The 20,237-nt window shown below is 42.6% G+C and overlaps 1 protein-coding gene across 1 annotated transcript in view; it reads right to left on the bottom strand.

Annotated features, from left to right (window-relative positions):
* MALRD1 (MAM and LDL receptor class A domain containing 1) overlaps positions 1-20,237 on the bottom strand; it is a 513,316-nt gene that overhangs the window by 366,281 nt on the left and 126,798 nt on the right. The window contains exons 3-5 of the mRNA XM_077808757.1: positions 19,365-19,505; positions 7,669-7,763; positions 7,427-7,588 (exon numbers count right to left, since the gene is read on the bottom strand). Of these exons, the coding sequence (XP_077664883.1) occupies positions 7,427-7,588; positions 7,669-7,763; positions 19,365-19,505 (398 nt within the window). The remainder of the gene's footprint in view (positions 1-7,426; positions 7,589-7,668; positions 7,764-19,364; positions 19,506-20,237) is intronic.

Raw genomic sequence — 20,237 nt, 5'->3', positions numbered from 1 at the left:
TCATAGTGGTTAAAAGATAAAAAAAAACGTATGGGATTATCAAGTCCCTCCTTCCACCAGGGCCTGGGGATAGCAAGTGTGCTTTTTTCCCATTTTCGGAGTTTACCAGGCAGAGATCTGGAGCAGTGGCAGGACAACTAATGCCATTCCAGCCTGTAAACTTTTGTCAATGGAAGGGCCCAAAAGTTATCAGATGTTAATCACTAACACCTCAAAGGAGATATTTTCCCATCAATTATACTGTACCATTGGAGCTATGCACAGATGTCTTGCATTTCTGTTAATGATTTAGGGCTAGATTGTAATCCAGCCTATATGGCCACCCAGGAACATAAGGGGAATAAGACCACACAATCACACTTCCCCTGTGCAGCCTTCCCTCATCCTAACCTCAGGCCAAGTGGGGAGAGTAGGGCTACATATCCAGTACTCCTTCACCAGAGAGGTCAGCAGGGAGTGGCTGGAGAGAGGTAAGAAATGGGTAGAACCTAGGCGTTGCTGCCTCCCTACCATGAGGGGGCCACTGCAGCTGAATTGAGATTATGGTGTAGGAAAAGAAGTAATTTACTACGGGCAAGAGGCAACAGAAGATTATTTTCCCCCATGGGAACAAGGTGGGAGTGGTGATAAGGAAGAAATTCCAACACTGAATCACAGTTTCCTGGGCTCCTTATGGTGTGGTGATGCTACACCTTCCCCTTACAGAGCTATATCTAAAAGCACAGTCTAGTCTTACTATTAAGTGTTAAATTGATAATACTAAATCAGCAAAACTTCCAGTATTAGTTTTAAAGTTCAGAGACAATTTTATGCACTGCTTGTACAACTTAATAAAAAAGACATTAGGCCCCCAAACCCATATTTTGTAATTAATTTATGCCATAGATTATTATAGTCTCCACCAGTGAGTGCTACCTGTATTCCAAAACATTTGGGGGTAATACCACATAGGATTTCATTGCCGAACCATAGATATGATCATTATATTTATTCCTTGCCTTGCTCCAGGGAAACAATATTAACTACTGTAATAACAAAACTGTAATCACATTCAGTTTTTCTGGCTACATCTGAACTACATAGGCAATATTATATCATGTGTACCCAAATAAGCTGTGTAGAACAAAGCTAAATATGCACACGTTCAAAGCTGAACATATAGCTGAATTGCCAAAACTACATTGAGTTAGCCATGTCGTGTATATCCCAGCCTCTGCAGTACTGTGGAAAGTAGGATAACTACTGACTATTTTCCCTTATTAATGCTACAGAAAAACTGCAGCTAGCCAAACATGGAGCAGCTGCCTCTTCAGAAATAACAGTGTTGTTCAGAAACAGTGCCATCTTGTGAGTTTATATTAGAGCTGGCCAAAAAGCATTCGGATGGAACAGTTTTCTGTTAGAACATATAGTTTCATCAAAATCTATATATTTCTCAAGAACACATCTATCTTGACAAAATTTTCTATGGGAGAATAACTTTCTCATTTCAGTAATGTCAAGATGTTTCATTTTGATAATATCAAAACATTGTTCCATTTTGTTTTGAATTATATTGAAATAGTTTTAATCTATATAATTGATAACTTACCAATTTTATGTAAATATTCTGATATATTGTGTGTGTATATATTATTATATACTATATTATGTTTCAATATTATCAAAAGGCAGAAAATGTTTTAACTGCAATGTTTCATTCTGATTTGTAATGAAAATAAATTTTGAAATGTGAGAATTTTTCATGGAACAGAAATTCTATTTATGACCATCTCTCATGTATACACATGTTGTACAAAGAAGTTTAAATATATCAAGTAAAGCTTGGGTGAGTTATGATGTAACTTGGGTGAGTTATGATGTATAATATAATTATAATCATATATTCAATTTTTCCCTTATTTATTTATTATAAGGTTTTAATTATGCCTCCAAAAATGTTATTCAGCTCAGGATCATAACTTGGAAAATAAAACAAATATATTAGTTTAAAAATTTACAAATAAAATAATAAAACAAATGTTTGACCATTTCACAATTAGTATTGTGTATGTGGTTGAATTTAACTGGTTATTCAATAGGCTCACTTTTTTAACAATTTAAACCACTGTCCTGATTTTACTCCCTTGACTAATCTGAGTAGAGATGGGCTGAACTTGCGTGATTTGGGTAATACCAGAGCAGTAATGTCTTGTTTTGGTTTTGCAAAATCAGAGGCGGTTTCAGAACCATATTCTACAAAACTACCATACGGGGTACTATTAAATGTTGTACTGCTGCTATCCCCCTTAAACACCCTCACACATAATTTTGTGACTAATAATAATAATTAATAATAGATGATGATATCGGGCATAAAAACAGCGTGTGTGTGCTCACACACATACAAGGGAATACCCTTAAATGCACCTATTGAGTGCTTTCTAGAGCAGTTGACTCACATGACACTTCATGACTTTTGGGCCACCAGTACACTCTGACTGTTTTGCATCAGCAAGGCTAAGCAGCCATAAAGCTGCTTTAACCATCTGGCCTAGCTGGGTTTACAGATGCTTTGTGTTGCTGGAGTTGCACAAAATACCTGATGGGAACTGGTTAATCTGGCCCTTATTTTTTAAAGACATGACAGATGCCTTCTCTGGGGAAATAGATAACCTCAGTGGACTCTGATATAGTGAACACTGCATAATTTCAAAGGAAACAGAAGCTCTAGGTATTAAACATATGCATATGAAAGGAAGCTATTGCAAAAAGAAGAAAAACCTTGCTGAGAGTTCAGCTGTCTAAGGCGGTACTCTGTATACTTCCTGGGTAGTTTGATTGCAAGCTTCCTTTCACAGAATCTTTTGAAGAATACTTTTAACACAGTGCAAGATGTTACAAGAGCATCCCCTCCCTGCAGCCTAGCAAGGCAAAAAAGGTTAGCAATAGATCACCAACAGTTATTGTACATCACCGTACTTTAATAACAGCCTTGATGATTGGTATAACCAAAGGTTCCCATGGGGTCAAATATGTCCCAAATTCCTATGAATCTTTTAAAGATGTACTGTTTTCATACAGTGAATGGATTATTTTAGATTGATATATATTACTCTGATATGTTTGAACACATTGCTGCATTATAAAGCACATGAATGGAAAACCAACATTACAGCAGTGGTTTATAAATAGCAGCATGGGCAAATTTTTAAGCTTGTGGAATTCTGTACATGTTCAGTTCCTGCATATTTCCTTTCCTTTACCTTCTTGCCACTGTTCTGACACAAAACTTTTCTGCTATTTGCCCAATGTTCGATCCTGGCTTGGGACATGCAGGGAACTTGTCTTATTTCTTAATATAAAACTGAGGAAAGGGGAAAAAAAACCACTACTGAAAATGTACTAGTGAAGGGCTTGACACAATTGACCTCAGAGAGAGTAGGTTCAATGCCAATTTTAAATCTTTCTACTTCAAGATTGCCAATTCTGTATTTTTCTCTCTCAAACTTGGCTTGAGTTTCCTACTCCATGAGGAAAATGATAGTGTTAAATGCTTACCTCACACCTTCCACTACTGCTTTGTTTTTTAAAAATGTTATAAAGGTCTTCTTCACAAATGGCAAAAACTGTATCCCCCTCTCAATTCATTTAACTCAATAACATCTGAACTGATTCCCCTCAAAATTTGAGCAACAAATATTTACTGTTCCATGAGACCAAGCCTGGAAACATTCAGCCCAAAAGGCTGAGGAAATCATTATAATGGAAACGCTTTGTTAAGCTTAGCAGTAGCATTTGCTGCCATAACTATAACAATGAACGCATCAGAATACCTCCCTACCAGACCTATTATTGCTAGCTAATCATGTAGTGCCAGTGGCCACCAGCCTGTAGGCACTACAATGGCTAAGATTATGGCACATTCTCTTTTTCTGTAACTGGCAGCTCTGGTTTGTGTGGCTGAATCCTCTGCACATGCTGAATCCCAATGAAGTCAACAGTCTTCCTAGGCAGGCAGATTCCTGTCTGTGCAATCAGACTGCAAAAATGGAGCCTAACACACCAAATACAGAAGCAATGACAAGTACAGGACTGAATCACAGGGACAGTATCTACCATCCCAACACTTTTATTCAGAGCAGTCTCTGCCTCACACAAAAAAAATGGATGTTATTTAATATGTAAGACTTGCAACCCAGAGTAACTATGGGGAAAAAACACTGAAGAAAGAGCTCTGCTAGTCAAAGAATGTGCTGAGTTCATTCTGTGATGGGCAGCTTAAAGCAGTACAGATCTCAATACATCAGAGCTCCCTATAGTTGGCAATAAGCCGATATGGCTTTTGACTGACTGTATCACAATGGTTATTTTTCTACCTTTCATTTTTGCAGAAGTTCAGTGCTCTTGAAAAATGCCATCTTGACAGCCCTGGAGACTGAGATCACCTAAGTATCCACAGGACAGGTTCAGAAAGACATGTGCACTGCAAGATCACACACAAGATTCTGACAATATGCTTCCCCTTGGAACTGGAGGGAACACTTCCAAGGATGAGAGGGTACTTCAGTGCCGGAACTAGCCCATTGGGGGTCTTTAGCAGAAATATTCCCCCCCACACACACACACACAATACTAACAGAGACAAGTTCTTATAATAAAAAGTGAATGGGGGGGCTTAATTTCTTGGGACCATAAGAAATTTCTTAGTCTGCTTATGCCTATGGCTGGCTCTGCTGACAGTTCAGTCTCAGTGCCTGTTCAGATCCTTGGCCACTCTGATAAGAGTTCTAAAAGCAGTGACATTTCAACAGAATCATAGAATATCAGGGTTGGAAGGGACCTCAGGAGGTCATCTAGTCCAACCCCCTGCTCAAAGCAAGACCAATCCCCAATTAAATCATCCCAGCCAGGGCTTTGTCAAGCCTGACCTTAAAAACTTCTAAGGAAGGAGATTCTACCACCTCCCTAGGTAACGCATTCCAGTGTTTCACCACCCTCTTAGTGAAAAAGTTTTTCCTAATATCCAACCTAAACCTCCACCACTGCAACTTGAGACCATTACTCCTTGTCCTGTCCTCTTCTACCACTGAGAATAGTCTAGAACCATCTTCTCTGGAACCACCTCTCAGGCAGTTGAAAGCAGCTATCAAATCCCCCCTCATTCTTCTCTTCTGCAGACTAAACAATCCCAGTTCCCTCAACCTCTCCTCATAAGTCATGTGTTCCAGACCCCTAATCATTTTTGTTGCCCTTTGCTGGACTCTCTCCAATTTATCCACATCCTTCTTGTAGTGTGGGGCCCAAAACTGGACACAGTACTCCAGATGAGGCCTCACCAATGTCGAATAGAGGGGAACGATCACGTCCCTCGATCTGCTCGCTATGCCCCTACTTATACATCCCAAAATGCCATTGGCCTTCTTGGCAACAAGGGCACACTGCTGACTCATATCCAGCTTCTCGTCCACTGTCACCCCTAGGTCCTTTTCCGCAGAACTGCTGCCTAGCCATTCGGTCCTTAGTCTGTAGCTGTGCATTGGGTTCTTCCGTCCTAAGTGCAGGACCCTGCACTTATCCTTATTGAACCTCATCAGATTTCTTTTGGCCCAATCCTCCAATTTGTCTAGGTCCCTCTGTATCCTATCCCTGCTCTCCAGAGTATCTACCACTCCTCCTAGTTTAGTATCATCCGCAAATTTGCTGAGAGTGCAATCCACACCATCCTCCAGATCATTTATGAAGATATTGAACAAAACCGGCCCCAGGACCGACCCCTGGGGCACTCCACTTGATCCTAGCAGCCAAGTACACATGGAGCCATTGATCACTACCCGTTGAGCCCGACAATCTAGCCAACTTTCTACCCACATTATAGTGCATTCATCCAGCCCATACTTTTTTAACTTGCTGACAAGAATACTGTGGGAGACCGTGTCAAAAGCTTTGCTAAAGTCAAGAAACAATACATCCACTGCTTTCCCTTCATCCACAGAACCAGTAATCTCATCACAGAAGGCGATTAGATTAGTCAGGCATGACCTTCCCTTGGTGAATCCATGCTGACTGTTCCTGATCACTTTCCTCTCATGTAAGTGCTTCAGGATTGATTCTTTGAGGACCTGCTCCATGATTTTTCCGGGGACTGAGGTGAGGCTGACTGGCCTGTAGTTCCCAGGATCCTCCTTCTTCCCTTTTTTAAAGATTGGCACTACATTAGCCTTTTTCCAGTCATCTGGGACTTCCCCCGAACAGCTATCAGAAGGTTAAAATGTTTGCTAACCAGTCAACCAGTTATGCTTACAGAGAAAAGATTCCATATTCAATTAACAATTCCCCTCGCCCTCCCCCCCCCCTTTTTTTAAAGTCTCAGAAAAGAAGGATGGGAGATAGAAAAGCAAATGTAAGGCTTGATCTTGATCTCCAGCATGAAGTTGCACACTGTTGGGTATCCAATAATATCAGATAAGCCCAAAAACTCAGAGATGCACTGCACATGTGCCCTGGGGAGTTGTGCCTTAGTAAATTGGAGGCACACACTGCTTTGAAAAATGTAGGACCCAGTGGACAGTAGCCACTTTTACAAGTCAAGAAGTGATGAATGTTCTTCAGCCTAAGGGCAAAGACCTCATCAAATGATATTATGACTGCCATGGACAGTAACAGTATATTGCACAATGAGGCATTTGGTCAGAAGTATTACAAGGCAGAGACTTACTGAGCTCTTATAACCAGATGGTCCTTACCTGAAGGGTAAACATAATAGCCAGATCCTCATGATAACCATGCTAGAAGTAAAATTACCCTGATATTTTTTAAAACAGTATTCTGCAGAACAGTGAGAATACATTGTGTATGATGTCATTTTGTAGGTATGATGCTATTCCTTACTGTGCTAGTGGTCTGCATAGATTAACGTAGGAAAATGTTGAAACTAATTGAGCGAACTTTTAGAAGGTTACAGCAGTTGAGAACTAGTGAAATCACTGCATAAATATATCTTGTAACAAAGCCACAAAGCTAGACTAAATATTGTAAATATTTAATCACCTAGCAAATCTCTATAGACGTTCACAGCCAATAAATAAACAAAAAAGGTCCAGTCTAGCAAAACAGTTAACTTCTTTGGGGTATGAAAGAATAAACAACTAATCTGAGCTCTGAAACAAGTAACTTTTATGGACAAGTTCCTATTTACAATGTTATAAGAGTGATTGTTCTGTATAAAATCTGAGCACATTTTAAATGGATTTCAGTTTTTAGCTTCCACATCACCACAAGATAAGATCAAGCAATAATAAATTATATGGGTCTTGAATAACTAAAATGTGTATCTATCCTTTCTTTGACTCACATTATTTTCCAGATTTAAAATAATTTTTATATTTATCTTCACACAATATACTAATCTCCCCATTATAAATATACACTGTAGCAATTTACAAACCTCAAATTTTTCAGTGCTGTTGATTGTAATCACATTTGCTCTCCATTGGTTTTGTAGCCCTCCTGCTTCTTGCCAGATGTTTTTAAAAGGACCATTAGAATGTGTTTGGAGTCCCACCATCAATATTCCCCTTATTTGACCAATCCAATAGTAAAATGCAATCTAGGACAAAGAAAAGTTCTGATTATTCCAGCAAATCACAATGACAAGAATATAATGAAAGGAAGGTGCAGTCCAAATACCTGGCAAATGTGTTTGCTATCAGTAGGGAGGAAAACTCTGCTCCTTAAAGTTGCAGGAGATGAGGCCACTTCAGAGGACAATAAGAGGAAATAGGCTATTTTTAAAAAGAGCAAGAATAAAATAGAAGGTTTAAGAACCAGTGATATTCTAACAAATCTATAGAACATACCAGAAAAATTACATTATTTAGTAACTGATTGGAAATAACAGATAAATAATTACATTGAGGAGATTTATCTATAAGAGGACTTTTTCTGGGATATTTTTTGTGGTATAAATTACAAACTGTGTTAAAAAATAATCAGATATTCAATATTTTGTATTCTAGTCACTTTTCAATGTGAGGGCCCAAGCCTTATTAACTATACACAAAAACCCTGCTCTGAAGACAGAATTAATAACTCCCCCAGGGGCTTTTCTATGATGCATATTGCAATAGTATCTGAGTGCTTCATAAACATTAATGAATTTATTTTCACTACACCCCTTTGAGCACAATCCATCTTGTCCATAGAATGAGGCAGGAGTCCTATGGAAAAATAGTTGTAATTAAAGACTGTATCATAAGGCATATGCACAGCAGGGCCTAATTAAGGTTGCACAGATAACCTTAATTCCAACATTTCCTAACTTTTGAGTGCATGACTTTTACTTTGCAACCGTAATAATGTTCTTTTAGCATCGTTTATTTTTGTGCACAATTTTCTAGGTTTGTAAAAATGCAAACTGAAAAAAATAGAAATTCCATGGACCAGCACTAGTGAGGGTGGAAAACTTTGTCAGTAGTTTTTTTCAAATATTTGTTGACAATAGAGGAAGAGACAGAGTCAGGGATATCGGGTTCCTTTCCAGGCTTTGGAAGGGATGGAACTCTAGTGAGTACAGACTCTTCTGACCATCCCCCACAGTCAGCCCCCCAAGCATGACCCCTTCTTCCCAGTCCCCTTCAACCTCTCCCCACATCAGTCTTGTCTCTTCCCCTGGCTCCTCATCACAGTTCCATTCTTCTCATGTAGCCTGTCCTCTTTGCCCAGCCTGTCCATGTTCCCCCCCTCACGGCTCCTCACACAATCTCTCTCCCCTCCTCTGGTCTCCAGTCACCCAACCCCCATTCACCCTCACATCCCTCATCCCCTGGTTCCTAGTTCCAGTTTCCCTTCAGAGGCTTCTCGTCTAATGTCAGTGTCTCCCCTCCCTTCCCTCCCTCCCCTGGCTCCTTGTTCCCGTCCCTTTATCCAATCCGTCCCAGCTTTTTCCCCACATCCTGGCTTTTCATCAGATCTGTCTCCCCCCTTCCCCGCCCACCACATCTCCTTCCTCCCCCCACACTGATTCCCAGATCAGACTCCTTGCCCGGCCAGTCCTAGTCTCCCCTCCCTAGCTCCCAATACCCCCCACCTGAATTCCCAGTCCTAATGTCCCCCCTACCCCAGTTCTCATCTTACCTCTCCTCCTTGCCAACAGCCTCCCGTTAGTGGCCGTGTCGTCCCCTCTACCCCCACATCAGGCTCTTGTCCCCTTTGCATTTGAATCAAGTAGCTTCCTCTGCAATACTTTTTGAGCCCAGCAGGGAGCATCCATTGGTAACACAGGAGACATCATCTTTATGCTCTGTTCTGCTGCCTGGCCCAGCCTGCAGGAGCACAGAGCTTCAACTTTAGGGAAAGTTCTGCTCAGTCCCAGGCTGGCAGGAGCATGCCCAGTGCAGATGGAATTTTTGGGCAATTTAGCTATTAACGAGTAAGATCATACTCAGCATGTGTAAACTATGATTCTTCAATGGCTCAGTAACTTGGCCAAATTTGGGCAGATTTTCATGGGGATGTCAAAAAGTACATCCCTGGCACAAAGGCCATCCCCCTGTCAAGTTTGAAGACCCTGCTCCAAAGTGTGGGGGAGTTGAGCAACTCAAAGAAAGATCATCAAATTTTTTTTTAACCTGAGCAAAACAATCTATTTTCCCCTAGCCTGGTTCTCAGAAATAACTGAGTCAGTTTGGTTAAAATTTTCCATAAATGGTTACCCTGAGGCAGACGCCCAGCATGATAAGATTCAACCCAAACAGCTAAAGTTTGGCAAAATTATAACCAAATGAAAACAGGGTCTTATAATGGGAAGTGTCAGGTAACCTTAATAGGAAGTGTTACCAGGCCTCTAGTAACAGAGCTTAAAGTCAATGGGAGTCCTTCTGTTCATTTCAGTGGCCTTTGGAGCAAGCCTTAAGTGAGGTTCACCCAGCACTTGTGTATAACTCTCAGATAACTGTTTCCTTAACAGTGTTCCAGAAAACCACTTCCAATCTCACTAATAAAATGGGTCACTTTTTTTAAATGTGGGATGTTAGCTTAAGGACACACAGAATGCAGATTTTTGGGAAACCACTACATATATAAATATATATATGCCATCATCTTCCATATGTTTCAGTTTTGCTCTTCTAAAGTGAAGTAAGTAGAGAAAGTAAGGATGACAATTTTGAAGCCTTAGACTCTAGTAATCACTATGTTCTTACCAGTTTAAAAACAATTTCAAAGCAATAAAAACTCTATTTTCTTCTTCTTCCTTTCATACCATTCATTTTGCAGGTCTTTTAGGCTACATATTTTGATATGAACAGATTATAATTTTTTTAGAATGATCTATATCTTGCTTATAGTTACTGTGCACTGATCTTTTGCTGACTTTAGACATTGACACAGCACACCTCTTAATATCCCAACTGATTTTCAAAATAGGCTTTCAAAACATCTCTCATATAAACATATTGATTACTTGATTAATAAGTATAAAATGCCAAAGGACAGTCAAGATTAACTCAGAAAAAGTTAATCAATCAAAAATTTAAAGTCATGATTATTAAATGGATTTCCTATTTCACTAACGAGGGAAATTGCCTGTAGACTGAACAGCTTAGATTTATTGATACAATTCAAAATCATTAAGGATATGGTGCTCAGGAATATGCTTTATATATTTTGACAAAGTTCCTGCTCTACCTTGGTGGGTCTTGTGCTTATTGGTGGATTTGCTCACCTTGGAGCTTCTCGGCAGCCCTCAGCTTGGCCGCTGCATAACTGGTATGGGGCCGTAGGAGCTTGTCCATAAAACGCTGGAAGGTGGCTGGTGCCCCATGCAGTCCAAAAGGAAGAACAGTATATTGAAACACACCCTCTGGTGTAGAGAATGCTGTCTTTTCGTTCGCATCTTTGGCAAGGGGAATCTGCCAGTATCCCTTTGTTAAATCAAGGGTGGTCAAAAATCGGGCATTGCCCAGGCGGTCAACTAACTCATCGATACAGGATATGGGGTATGCATCAAATTTGGATATCTCATTCAGCCAGCGAAAGTCATTACAAAACCTAGTGGTGCCATCGGGTTTGGGCACCAACACAATCGGACTTGACCACTGACTGTGGGACTCTTCAATGATTCCCAGCTCCAACATCCTTTTTACCTCTGCCTTGATCTCCTCCCTTTTTGCTGCTGGGACCCGATACGGCCTTAAAGTTACCTTTGCCCCAGGGTCTGTGATAATGTGGTGATATGCTTGGGTGGTCCAGCCCGGTTTGGTTGAAAACACGTCCTGGTATCGGTTGATCATCTCAGTTACCTCCTTCTTCTGGTTTGGTGTCAGATCAGTGGATATCCTGATCTGCTCTTGCATATTATTTCCCTGGATTGGGGTCTCTTGGGCCACTACACAAGCCTCTCGTTGGTGCCAAGGCTTTAAGAGGTTAATGTAATAAATTTGCTCTTGTTTCTGGCGTCCTGGCTGCTGCACCTTGTAGGTTACTTCCCCCACGGGTTCAACCACCTCACAGGGTCCCTGCCATTGGGCCGAAAGCTTGCTTTCTGCCGTGGGTACCAACACCATCACCCGATCCCCTGGTTGGAACTGTTGGACTTTTGCCTGGTGATTGTAATGGGTTCGCTGGGCCTCCTGCGCCTTTTCCAAATGTTCCCATACAATAGGGGTGACCCGGGCTATCCGTTCTCGCATCTGCAACACATAGTCAATTATATTTCTTCCCTCATTGGGTTCCTCTTCCCAGATTTCTTTTGCAATATCTAGTATGCCACGGGGGTGGCATCTGTATAATAATTCAAAGGGGGAAAACCGAGTTGAAGCCTGAGGTACCTCCCAGATTGCAAACATAAGGTAGGGTAGTAGGGTGTCCCAATCCTTCCCGTCTCGACTTATCACTTTCCTTATCATTGCCTTGAGGGTTCGGTTAAACCTTTCTACCAGCCCATCGGTCTGCGGATGATAGACTGAAGTTCTCAGGGTATGTATATGGAGCAGTGTACAGAGGTCCTTCATTAGCTTCGACATAAATGGGGTACCTTGGTCTGTTAATATCTCCTTTGGTAGCGCCACTTGGGCAAAGATCACCACCAACTCTTTAGCTATCGTTTTAGAGGCCATGTTCTGCAGAGGGATGGCTTCTGGGTAGCGAGTAGCATAATCCAGAATGATAAGTATATATTGGTGGCCCCGGGCTGTCTTCTCCAGGGGTCCCACTAGATCCATGGCTATTTGCTTGAAGGGGACCTCTATGATGGGAAGGGGTACTAAAGGTGCCCTCAAGTGGAGACGGGGACTGTGCAGCTGACACTCCGGGCAGGACGCACACTGCCTCCGCACTTCTTCATGTACTCCGGGCCAGAAGAATCATCACAGGACCTGTGCCAGGGTCTTCTCTACCTCCAAATGCCCCCAAAAAGATGACTATGGGCCAGACTTAATACAGCATTCTGGTGTTTTTGAGGTACTAGGATCTGCTGTACCTTCTGCCCCTGTACTGGTGCAACCCTGTATAAGAGATTGTTCTTCATTATGAAGTAGGGTCCTGGTCCCTGGGTTTTCCCTTCCACGGAAATCCCATCTATTTCGGTCACCTCCTTCCTAATGTTGTCGTACCTTGAGTCTTCAGCCTGGTCCCATCCAAAATTTCCTCTCCCGGGCTAATCTGCCCGAGATCCAGAGGACCAGTCTCTGTTGCCTCTACTGGTTCAGAGGTGTTAGGGTGTGGGTCAGACTCGGGTGCTTCTCCCTCCTGGGTGGCCTCCTTTTCAGCTGCTCGGGTCCGCCTACCTACAAGAGTGACCCTCTGGCTTTGGGCCAGTATTCGGGTTCCCAAGGCCTTAGCTGCCCTTCTTTCCCTTTTCATCTTTCTATGCTATCTGGGAGTGGAGAACAAATCTGGGGATATTTCAGAGCAGGTTGGGGGTTGACAGTTTACTGTGGATGCCTCACTACTTTCAGGGCTTCCCCCTTTCTCCAATTCCCCTACTGGGAGTAAGTCTCCAAACCCTGGGAAGTCCCTCCCTAGGAGCACTGGGTATGTGAGTTTAGGGACTACACCTGCTGCTACCTCAGTAGTGGTCCCCGAATCTCGATTTTTACTGGGATGGTGGGGTAATAACCAACTGTCCCATGGACGCATGTTATCCCCATATGCTTAGCCCACAGCAGTTGACTACGCTTCACGAGACTCCCCAAGACAAGCATGATAGCACTCCCTGAATCAACCAGTGCTGTGGTCTCTACCCCATTTAGCTTCACCGGTCTAGTGTACATATGTGGGGTTAGTGAGACCCCCACAAGGTGGATTAGGGAGCATGAGTCTGCCCAGTTCCCCAGGTTACACTGCATAGGCTCCTCGGCATTAGGACACTGTGCAGTTATGTGTCCCCACTCCCCGCAGGCGTAACATCTGTATGGAGCCCTAGGCATTCCCCCGTCTCTTGGTTTGTGTAGTCTAACATCACGAACCTCTTCCCTCTCAGTGCTCCGACTCTTTGTGGCTTCTGGTGGGCCTTCAGCCCCTCTCTTTTTCCACCTGGGTTCTCCTGGTGGCCCAGTCACCTGAGCTCTAGGGCTTGGTGCTGCTAGTTTAACCCGGGGTGCTTCTTCCTTAACTGGTCGGGTCAGCTCCCTCGCCGTCCTTCGTCTTTCTACCAGCACGACAACCTCGTCGTAGGTGGAGGGTTCGTTCTGGCTTACCCAGGAACAAAGGTCTGGTGATATAATTGGGACCGTGAGGTTTTGTTTTCCTGGTACCTCCACTCATGATATCGCTGGACCCGCACTGCGGTCGTTACCCCAGATCTGGCCAGGATCTCTGCTTTTAGCTGGGGGTAGTCTGCCGCAACCTCTTCAGGCAAATCATAGTAGGCCTTCTGGGCCTCCCCACACAGGAATGGAGCGAGGATGCCAGACCACTGTTCTTGGGGCCAAGCCTCCCGCAGGGCTGTCCTCTCAAAGGCCAGGAGGTATGCCTCTACATCAGCCTCCCACGTCATTTTCTGCAGCCAATTGCTGGCCTGCATGATCTGCGTCCTATCATGGCCGTGGTTCAGCTCTGTAAGGACCTTTACCTGGTTTACCAGTTCCCGCAGCATAGCCCGGTCTTGAGCAGCCTGGTCCGTCAGCCGGTGATTAGTCTCTTGCTGCAGCTGCCCTGCCTCCTGTTGGGCGGCTGCGTGGACACGAGTAGCCTCCTGCTGGGCAGCCGTGACTTGTATCAGTGCCCGCACTACCTCCTCCATTGTGGTGAAAAAAATAAAAATAGACCCTCTTCCTTTTTTTTTCTTCCTTCCAAACACCCTCCTTCTTCCGCTGCGCTGTGGACACCAGATCCCACTTCCAACATCAGTTGTGACAAAGTTCCTGCTCTATCTTGGTGGGTCTTGCACTTATTGGCGGATTTGCCCGCCTTGGAGCTTCACGGCAGCCCTCAGCTTGGCCGTTTTTTCTGAATTCACAGTCCAGATTGACTCCTCCTGTGTCTGACCTGGAGTTGGGAGGATTTGAGGGGGAACCCGGGCCCACCCTCTAGTCCGGGTTCCAGCCCAGGGCCCTGTGGAATGCCTCCTGGAACAGCTGTGCAACAGCTACAACTCCCTGGGCTACTTCCCCATGGCGTCCTCCCAATACCTTCTTTATCCTCACCATAGGACCTTCCTCCCAGTGTCTGATAATGCTTGTACACCTCAGTCCTCCAACAGTCCGCGTTCTCACTCTCAGCTCCTAGTGACTCTTGCTCCCAGCTCCTCACATGCACACCACAAACTGAAGTGAGCTCCTTTTTAAAACCCAGGTGCCCTGATTAGCCTGCCTTAATTGATTTTAGCAGCTTCTTAATTGGCTACAGGTGTTCTAATCAGCCTGTCTTGTCTTCAGAAGGTTCCTGATTGTTCTGGAACCTTCCCTGTTACATTACCCAGGGAAAAAGGACCTACTTAGCCTGGGGCTAATATATCTGCCTTCTATTACTCTCCTATAGACATCTGGCCTGACCTTGTCACAATATATATATTAAGCATATTCCTAGATATAGATATATATAAATCAAAAGGATGCTCTGTGTTTGCGCTCCAGTGCAACATTTGCTAAAATGGTAGTTTAATATGGTCCCAGCTAGAACTACACAGGCACTGGCCTTATTGGAGGCAGTGTGGAGGTTGCATCATCCTATTGGTGCTCCCAAAGTAATTAGCCTCATCACAAATACAATATTTTCAGAAGGACAAGCTACTTTGAAAGGTGACAACATGTGCTTCTCCCAATGCAGGGCCAGCTCTACTGGCTGGTACAGGGCAGTGACCGTGTTTTTCATCCACCCTCGATACTCCAAAGCAGATGGTGTATCAAGTGCAGCAGGTGAAGCTAGATTCATGGAGCTCTTGCTCTTCCTGAACGTGAGGATTGCAGTTATACTAAATCCTGCATATGGACACAAGGAAGGAGCAAGGAAAATCTCATCCATCTTCTTTTCCCCTCCTTTTTTTCCTCAAACTCATACAAGGCCAGTTAAATTGTGGTCCTCTATCTTTAACTGTTGTGTGTGCATGGTGGGATGGACAGGAGAAGTAGAGAGTGAGGGGAGGCTCCATCACTAGGAGAAACCATGTGGATTTCAGTGTGAACTTTTAAATAAAAATAATGATGTCCCCACAGAAGCAAAACACATTAAATAAATACAATATGAGATTTATTTCTTATCCCTAGATATGTATCAACTGCATTAAACCACCATTCAGATTTAGCATCCCTCCATATAACTGGGAATTCACTAATTAAGAGGATCCAGGACTGGAATAACATCTTAAATCAATTCTAAGGTACATATCATAATTGGGAGTCCCCAAATGGTATGTTAAATTTTGTGAGTGAATAGGAATGTAAAGTTAGATCTCAGAAAAATATTTATTGTCAGCTGTGAGGCAGTTCCTCTTTAAAAGTTGAACATATCCCCAGCAAAGTCTGCTCTGCCCAAGTCATCATCTGACTTAAGAATTATTCTTCTGTGTCTCTGCTGCCTACAGGTTATAGCCACACAAGCGAGCAAAACATTACATAGTGCACTGTCATGGATATGTATTGGGAAATTTAAACGGTATCTGCCTACAAACTTTGGGCTTAAATGTGCTTGACCCCTGTGCATGAGGAGATGGTCAAGAAGCACCCTAGGAGGTAGGGAGAAAGGTGCAGTCATAGTCCTTGCACTCACCTGAACATAGGGACAACTAAAGTCTTACCAATACTGCAGAAGAGACAGACAAAGAGGGGGGAAGAACTATGGTCTGGCCCCACTCTCTTGCCCAGGGGAGCTCTTCCCTCAGCCTGTCAAGGGACATAGGAGTGGTCATACTCTCCTTGTATTCCAAGCATCTTTGTGCCTGCCAGGGCTTCCACGGAGCTCCAGCTGGAGGGGTCCATTTCCTCCCCACAGTGGGCTGTGACTTGATGATGCAATTGAGCCCTAAGCCTGATCCTAGTCAACTCTACCAGACTCTCATTTTAATGAGCTTTTAAAGTCAGTGAGTAAAAACAGAGCTGTATCTGAATATACTGTATCTAAAATAACAGACAAGATCAGGTCTCACCTTCCAGATCATTTTACAGTGTTCAATTACAGTTTAAGGAGATATTTTAAAAGTACATTAAAAATACAAGAATAAGGTAAAGTAAAAGGGTCTTGGTAGGTATGTATACCTGGAGCATAAAATATTGTCATTACTTTACTATTAACAAAGTTTCACAGAGTAGTGACAGCCAGGAAGAGATAAAGCTAATGCTAAGTGGGTCCTAGTAAATGATTATGTAAATCTTCATAGGAATAAACGCTTCCCGGTGAACTTGGATTTTATGCTACTATCAATTATGACGGCAAGAATTGTTCCCTCTCAGAGTGCACCCTGGGATTCATTTCTCATCATACAAATGCTTTTTCCAGTGTCCATGCAGGTACCAGAGTAAAACAAATTGCAAAGTAAACACAGCTTAAACACAGGGTGGGAAAGGCCACACGCCTGAAAAGTAACTGTAAGCAGATAAACATTGAAAACCCCGAGACAATCAGAACCAATATCTACAGAAAACGAAAGATTACAATTTGGTCTCTCTCCTTAGATTAGCAACTGAAACAGGAATGAGAGGGCCAGATTCTACTACCATTTTTGCCCATGCAACTTATACAGCAGATTGTCTGGGTTGTAACGCAATTTGTATGCTCAGGATGCAGTTATTCAAGTTGTCCACCTTTTGTTACTAAGCATTTCAACTGATGGATCCTATTGAATCTTCAGCTGGTTCTGAATGTCTAGACAGATCAGAAATCCTTTTTTCTTGCTGCTTGGCAAGGTCATTGTAATTGTCTCTTAGATGTAGGCCCCACCACAGTTACCCAGGCTTCTGCCCTGTCCAGATAGGATTGCTATAGTGCTGTCCATGAGGCTTACACTTTAAGACCCCTTGGAAACTTCACTTATTGCAGAATTCTGCTTCTTGCCTAGAACATACTATATTTCTACTCCATATGCTATGGTGTCTTCCAATTCATTTCTGGTATTTTTTTCTCTCTATTTTTGATAAATGCTATGTAAGAGCTAAGATTTATTTGTTATTGTTACAAATATAAAACACTTCATGATTTGGGTCCTTGAAATAAAACCAGGTCTATCAACATGGTGCTTGACATTAGCTCAAGTGTTTGAGTCAACAGCTACACAACCCAATACTTATGCAAAAAGGACCTATTTTCAAAAATGCCGAGTTCCTACTGCTTCCTTTGAAAATCAAGCCAGTCGTTCTTACTCGTGTGCTATACAGTTCCACTGAAGCTAATGGGACTGCGCACATGATAAAGAGTTTCTGGACTGAGTCCCGGCTTTGTAGTGTCTTAGTGGAAGACCCTGTACTATGGAATTTGAGCTTGTTGAAAAGTGGTAAAGATTTTTCATGAAAAAGTTAGAAAATTTCTAAATAATTATCATTCTGCAGGTTTCAGAAAAGAAGATGTTTCATTTATTCACCTCTACATCACCAGTTCAAATATAGCCTATGGCAGTAGTGCCCATATGTAACATTGTTATATTTTCTGAAAACTATTTTGGCCTATGAGAAATGAGTTGGTGGTATTGGTTGGTTTGTAATGGCACAGCTCTCCACATCCCACCACAAGTGGTATCTCCAAAAATTAGAACTTTCCAAAGTTCTCCGTCACCACTGCAGTGTACACATACCCCAATATCCTTCCTTAACATTGGTTTCAGACATGTTTTAAATACTATACAAATGTCACCCCTTTTGGCCTGAGTGGTTAACCAATATTCAAGGCCTTGCACACTGTCTCCATTAGGAAGATAAACTGATGATAGAATCATGTATTTCTTTGGTGCAATCCTGTTTTTTTAAAACAAAGACTACACTGAATACAGCAGGATCAAAACACAGGATGCAGTTTCCAAGCCTGCCTTTTCAGCCAGCAGTCCACACAAGAAGCTGTCTCTCCTGGCTTTCCGTCAGGGCTTCACTACAAGTGCTTCTTTCGCTGTCTTCTGCTTTTTTGCTACTCTCTCTGCTCACTTTCTGGTTGCTTCTGACACAAAGGCATCGAGTAATCCTCACGCCCTACATCTGCATTCAATCTATCCAGTAAGCAGCAATTTCCATCGTTTCAGCTATCACTAAACAAAGGGAATTTCATTGTTCCCTCATGTATCCTGAGTGAAAGGTGGCTAGCACCCATCAGCTCCAGGTAGGTTTGTGATTGCCAATAGATAGATCAGTGGTTTTCAACCTTTTTTTATTTGCGGACCCCTAAAAAAATTCATATGGAGGTGCGGAGCCCTTTGTAAATCTTACCCATTGTTTGTGGACTGCCCAAGGGTCTGCAGACCACAGGCTGAAAAACACTGTTGTATGGCAACGACAACCTTTCATGTCCCCGACCTTTCGTGGACCCCTTACACATAGACTGTGGACCCCCAGGGGTTTGTGGACCACAGGTTCATCAAGATATAGATCAAAGAATGCTTACTAGGAGCCACAGTAGTATGAATATCTGAAGAATAGGCTCACACTTTCAGAAAATGCATGCAATTGTGATTATTGCACATCAAGTGACTAATTATATAACTAATTGCTCATTTGGAAGGGCCAAATAGGCCTACACTTTTGCCCATGATAGACCTAATATTTCAGAAACAATGTGATTATAAACAGACAACTAAACATCCCTGGACACAAAAGATTCTACCCCACACAACATAATTGCAAGCCTGTTGTTATTGTTGTTCAATGCAATTAATCCAACATGACATGAGTCTTTGTAAGTTGGTGAAATAAAACAGGTGGGAGTTCATAAAGACATGGTTATTCCTTTTTTAAAATATAAGAGACCCTTACCAGTTTTATTCCCATTGTGGTCAGAATGTGGAGATCCCGTGTTGGTCAGGCCATTTCTCCTAGTCCATCCAGTCTGTAAGTCCCCATCATGCATCATATTGCACACGTCAGTTTCAAAGTCACATGTTTCATAGGAGGAACCTAATCAAAGAGGACTGTTTTCAGAAACTGTATGCCGTAAAGGTTTGACTCATTGAGCAAATATATAATGCAACCATACCCAGAGAAATAGATACAAATGAAATTACAAATTGTTAGTTATTACTAAGGCTGCGATTTAGTCATGGAGGTCATGGGAGTCACTGATTCCATGACTTTACCAGACCTCTGTGACTTCTTCGGCTTCACCTGTCAGCGGCTGAAGCTGGGGCTACAGCTGGGTCTGCCCTGCAGCTGGTTCTCCAGCTGGGCCCTGCACCCTTACCCCATGGTGGAGGCTGCAGCCGGGGCAGTGTGCTTTTGCCCCATGGCTTGTACGATTATTTTTAGTAAAAGTCACAGACAGGTCACCAACTCGTTTATTCCCTTGACCTGTCTGTGACTTTTACTAAAAATAACCATAACAAAATCTTAGTCTTAGTTATTACTTATAAAGCACCCAGAAATAGCTTAAATTATTAAAAAGACTTTCTAAACTGTAGACCAGACACAATGAGTAATAGCAATAAACAATGCAGTGGGAATAACAGGGAGGGGAGAATGAGGGTTGCAAAAAAAGTCAATGTCTATCTGCTGGAGGACCTCATGTCCTGTTTTACTACTGCAGATATAATAGAGGCCCTTTCCCCACCACATATAAGGTCCCATATAGATGCATTTGCACCATCTCTACAAATGTACAGGAAACTGTGCAGGCTAGCAAAATACTTCGTA

The sequence above is a fragment of the Eretmochelys imbricata genome, chromosome 2 (assembly GCF_965152235.1).
Source record: "Eretmochelys imbricata isolate rEreImb1 chromosome 2, rEreImb1.hap1, whole genome shotgun sequence".
Lineage (NCBI taxonomy): Eukaryota > Metazoa > Chordata > Testudines > Cheloniidae > Eretmochelys > Eretmochelys imbricata.
Note: the sequence above shows the minus strand (reverse complement) of the source record. Positions and strands in the feature narration are given on the sequence as shown.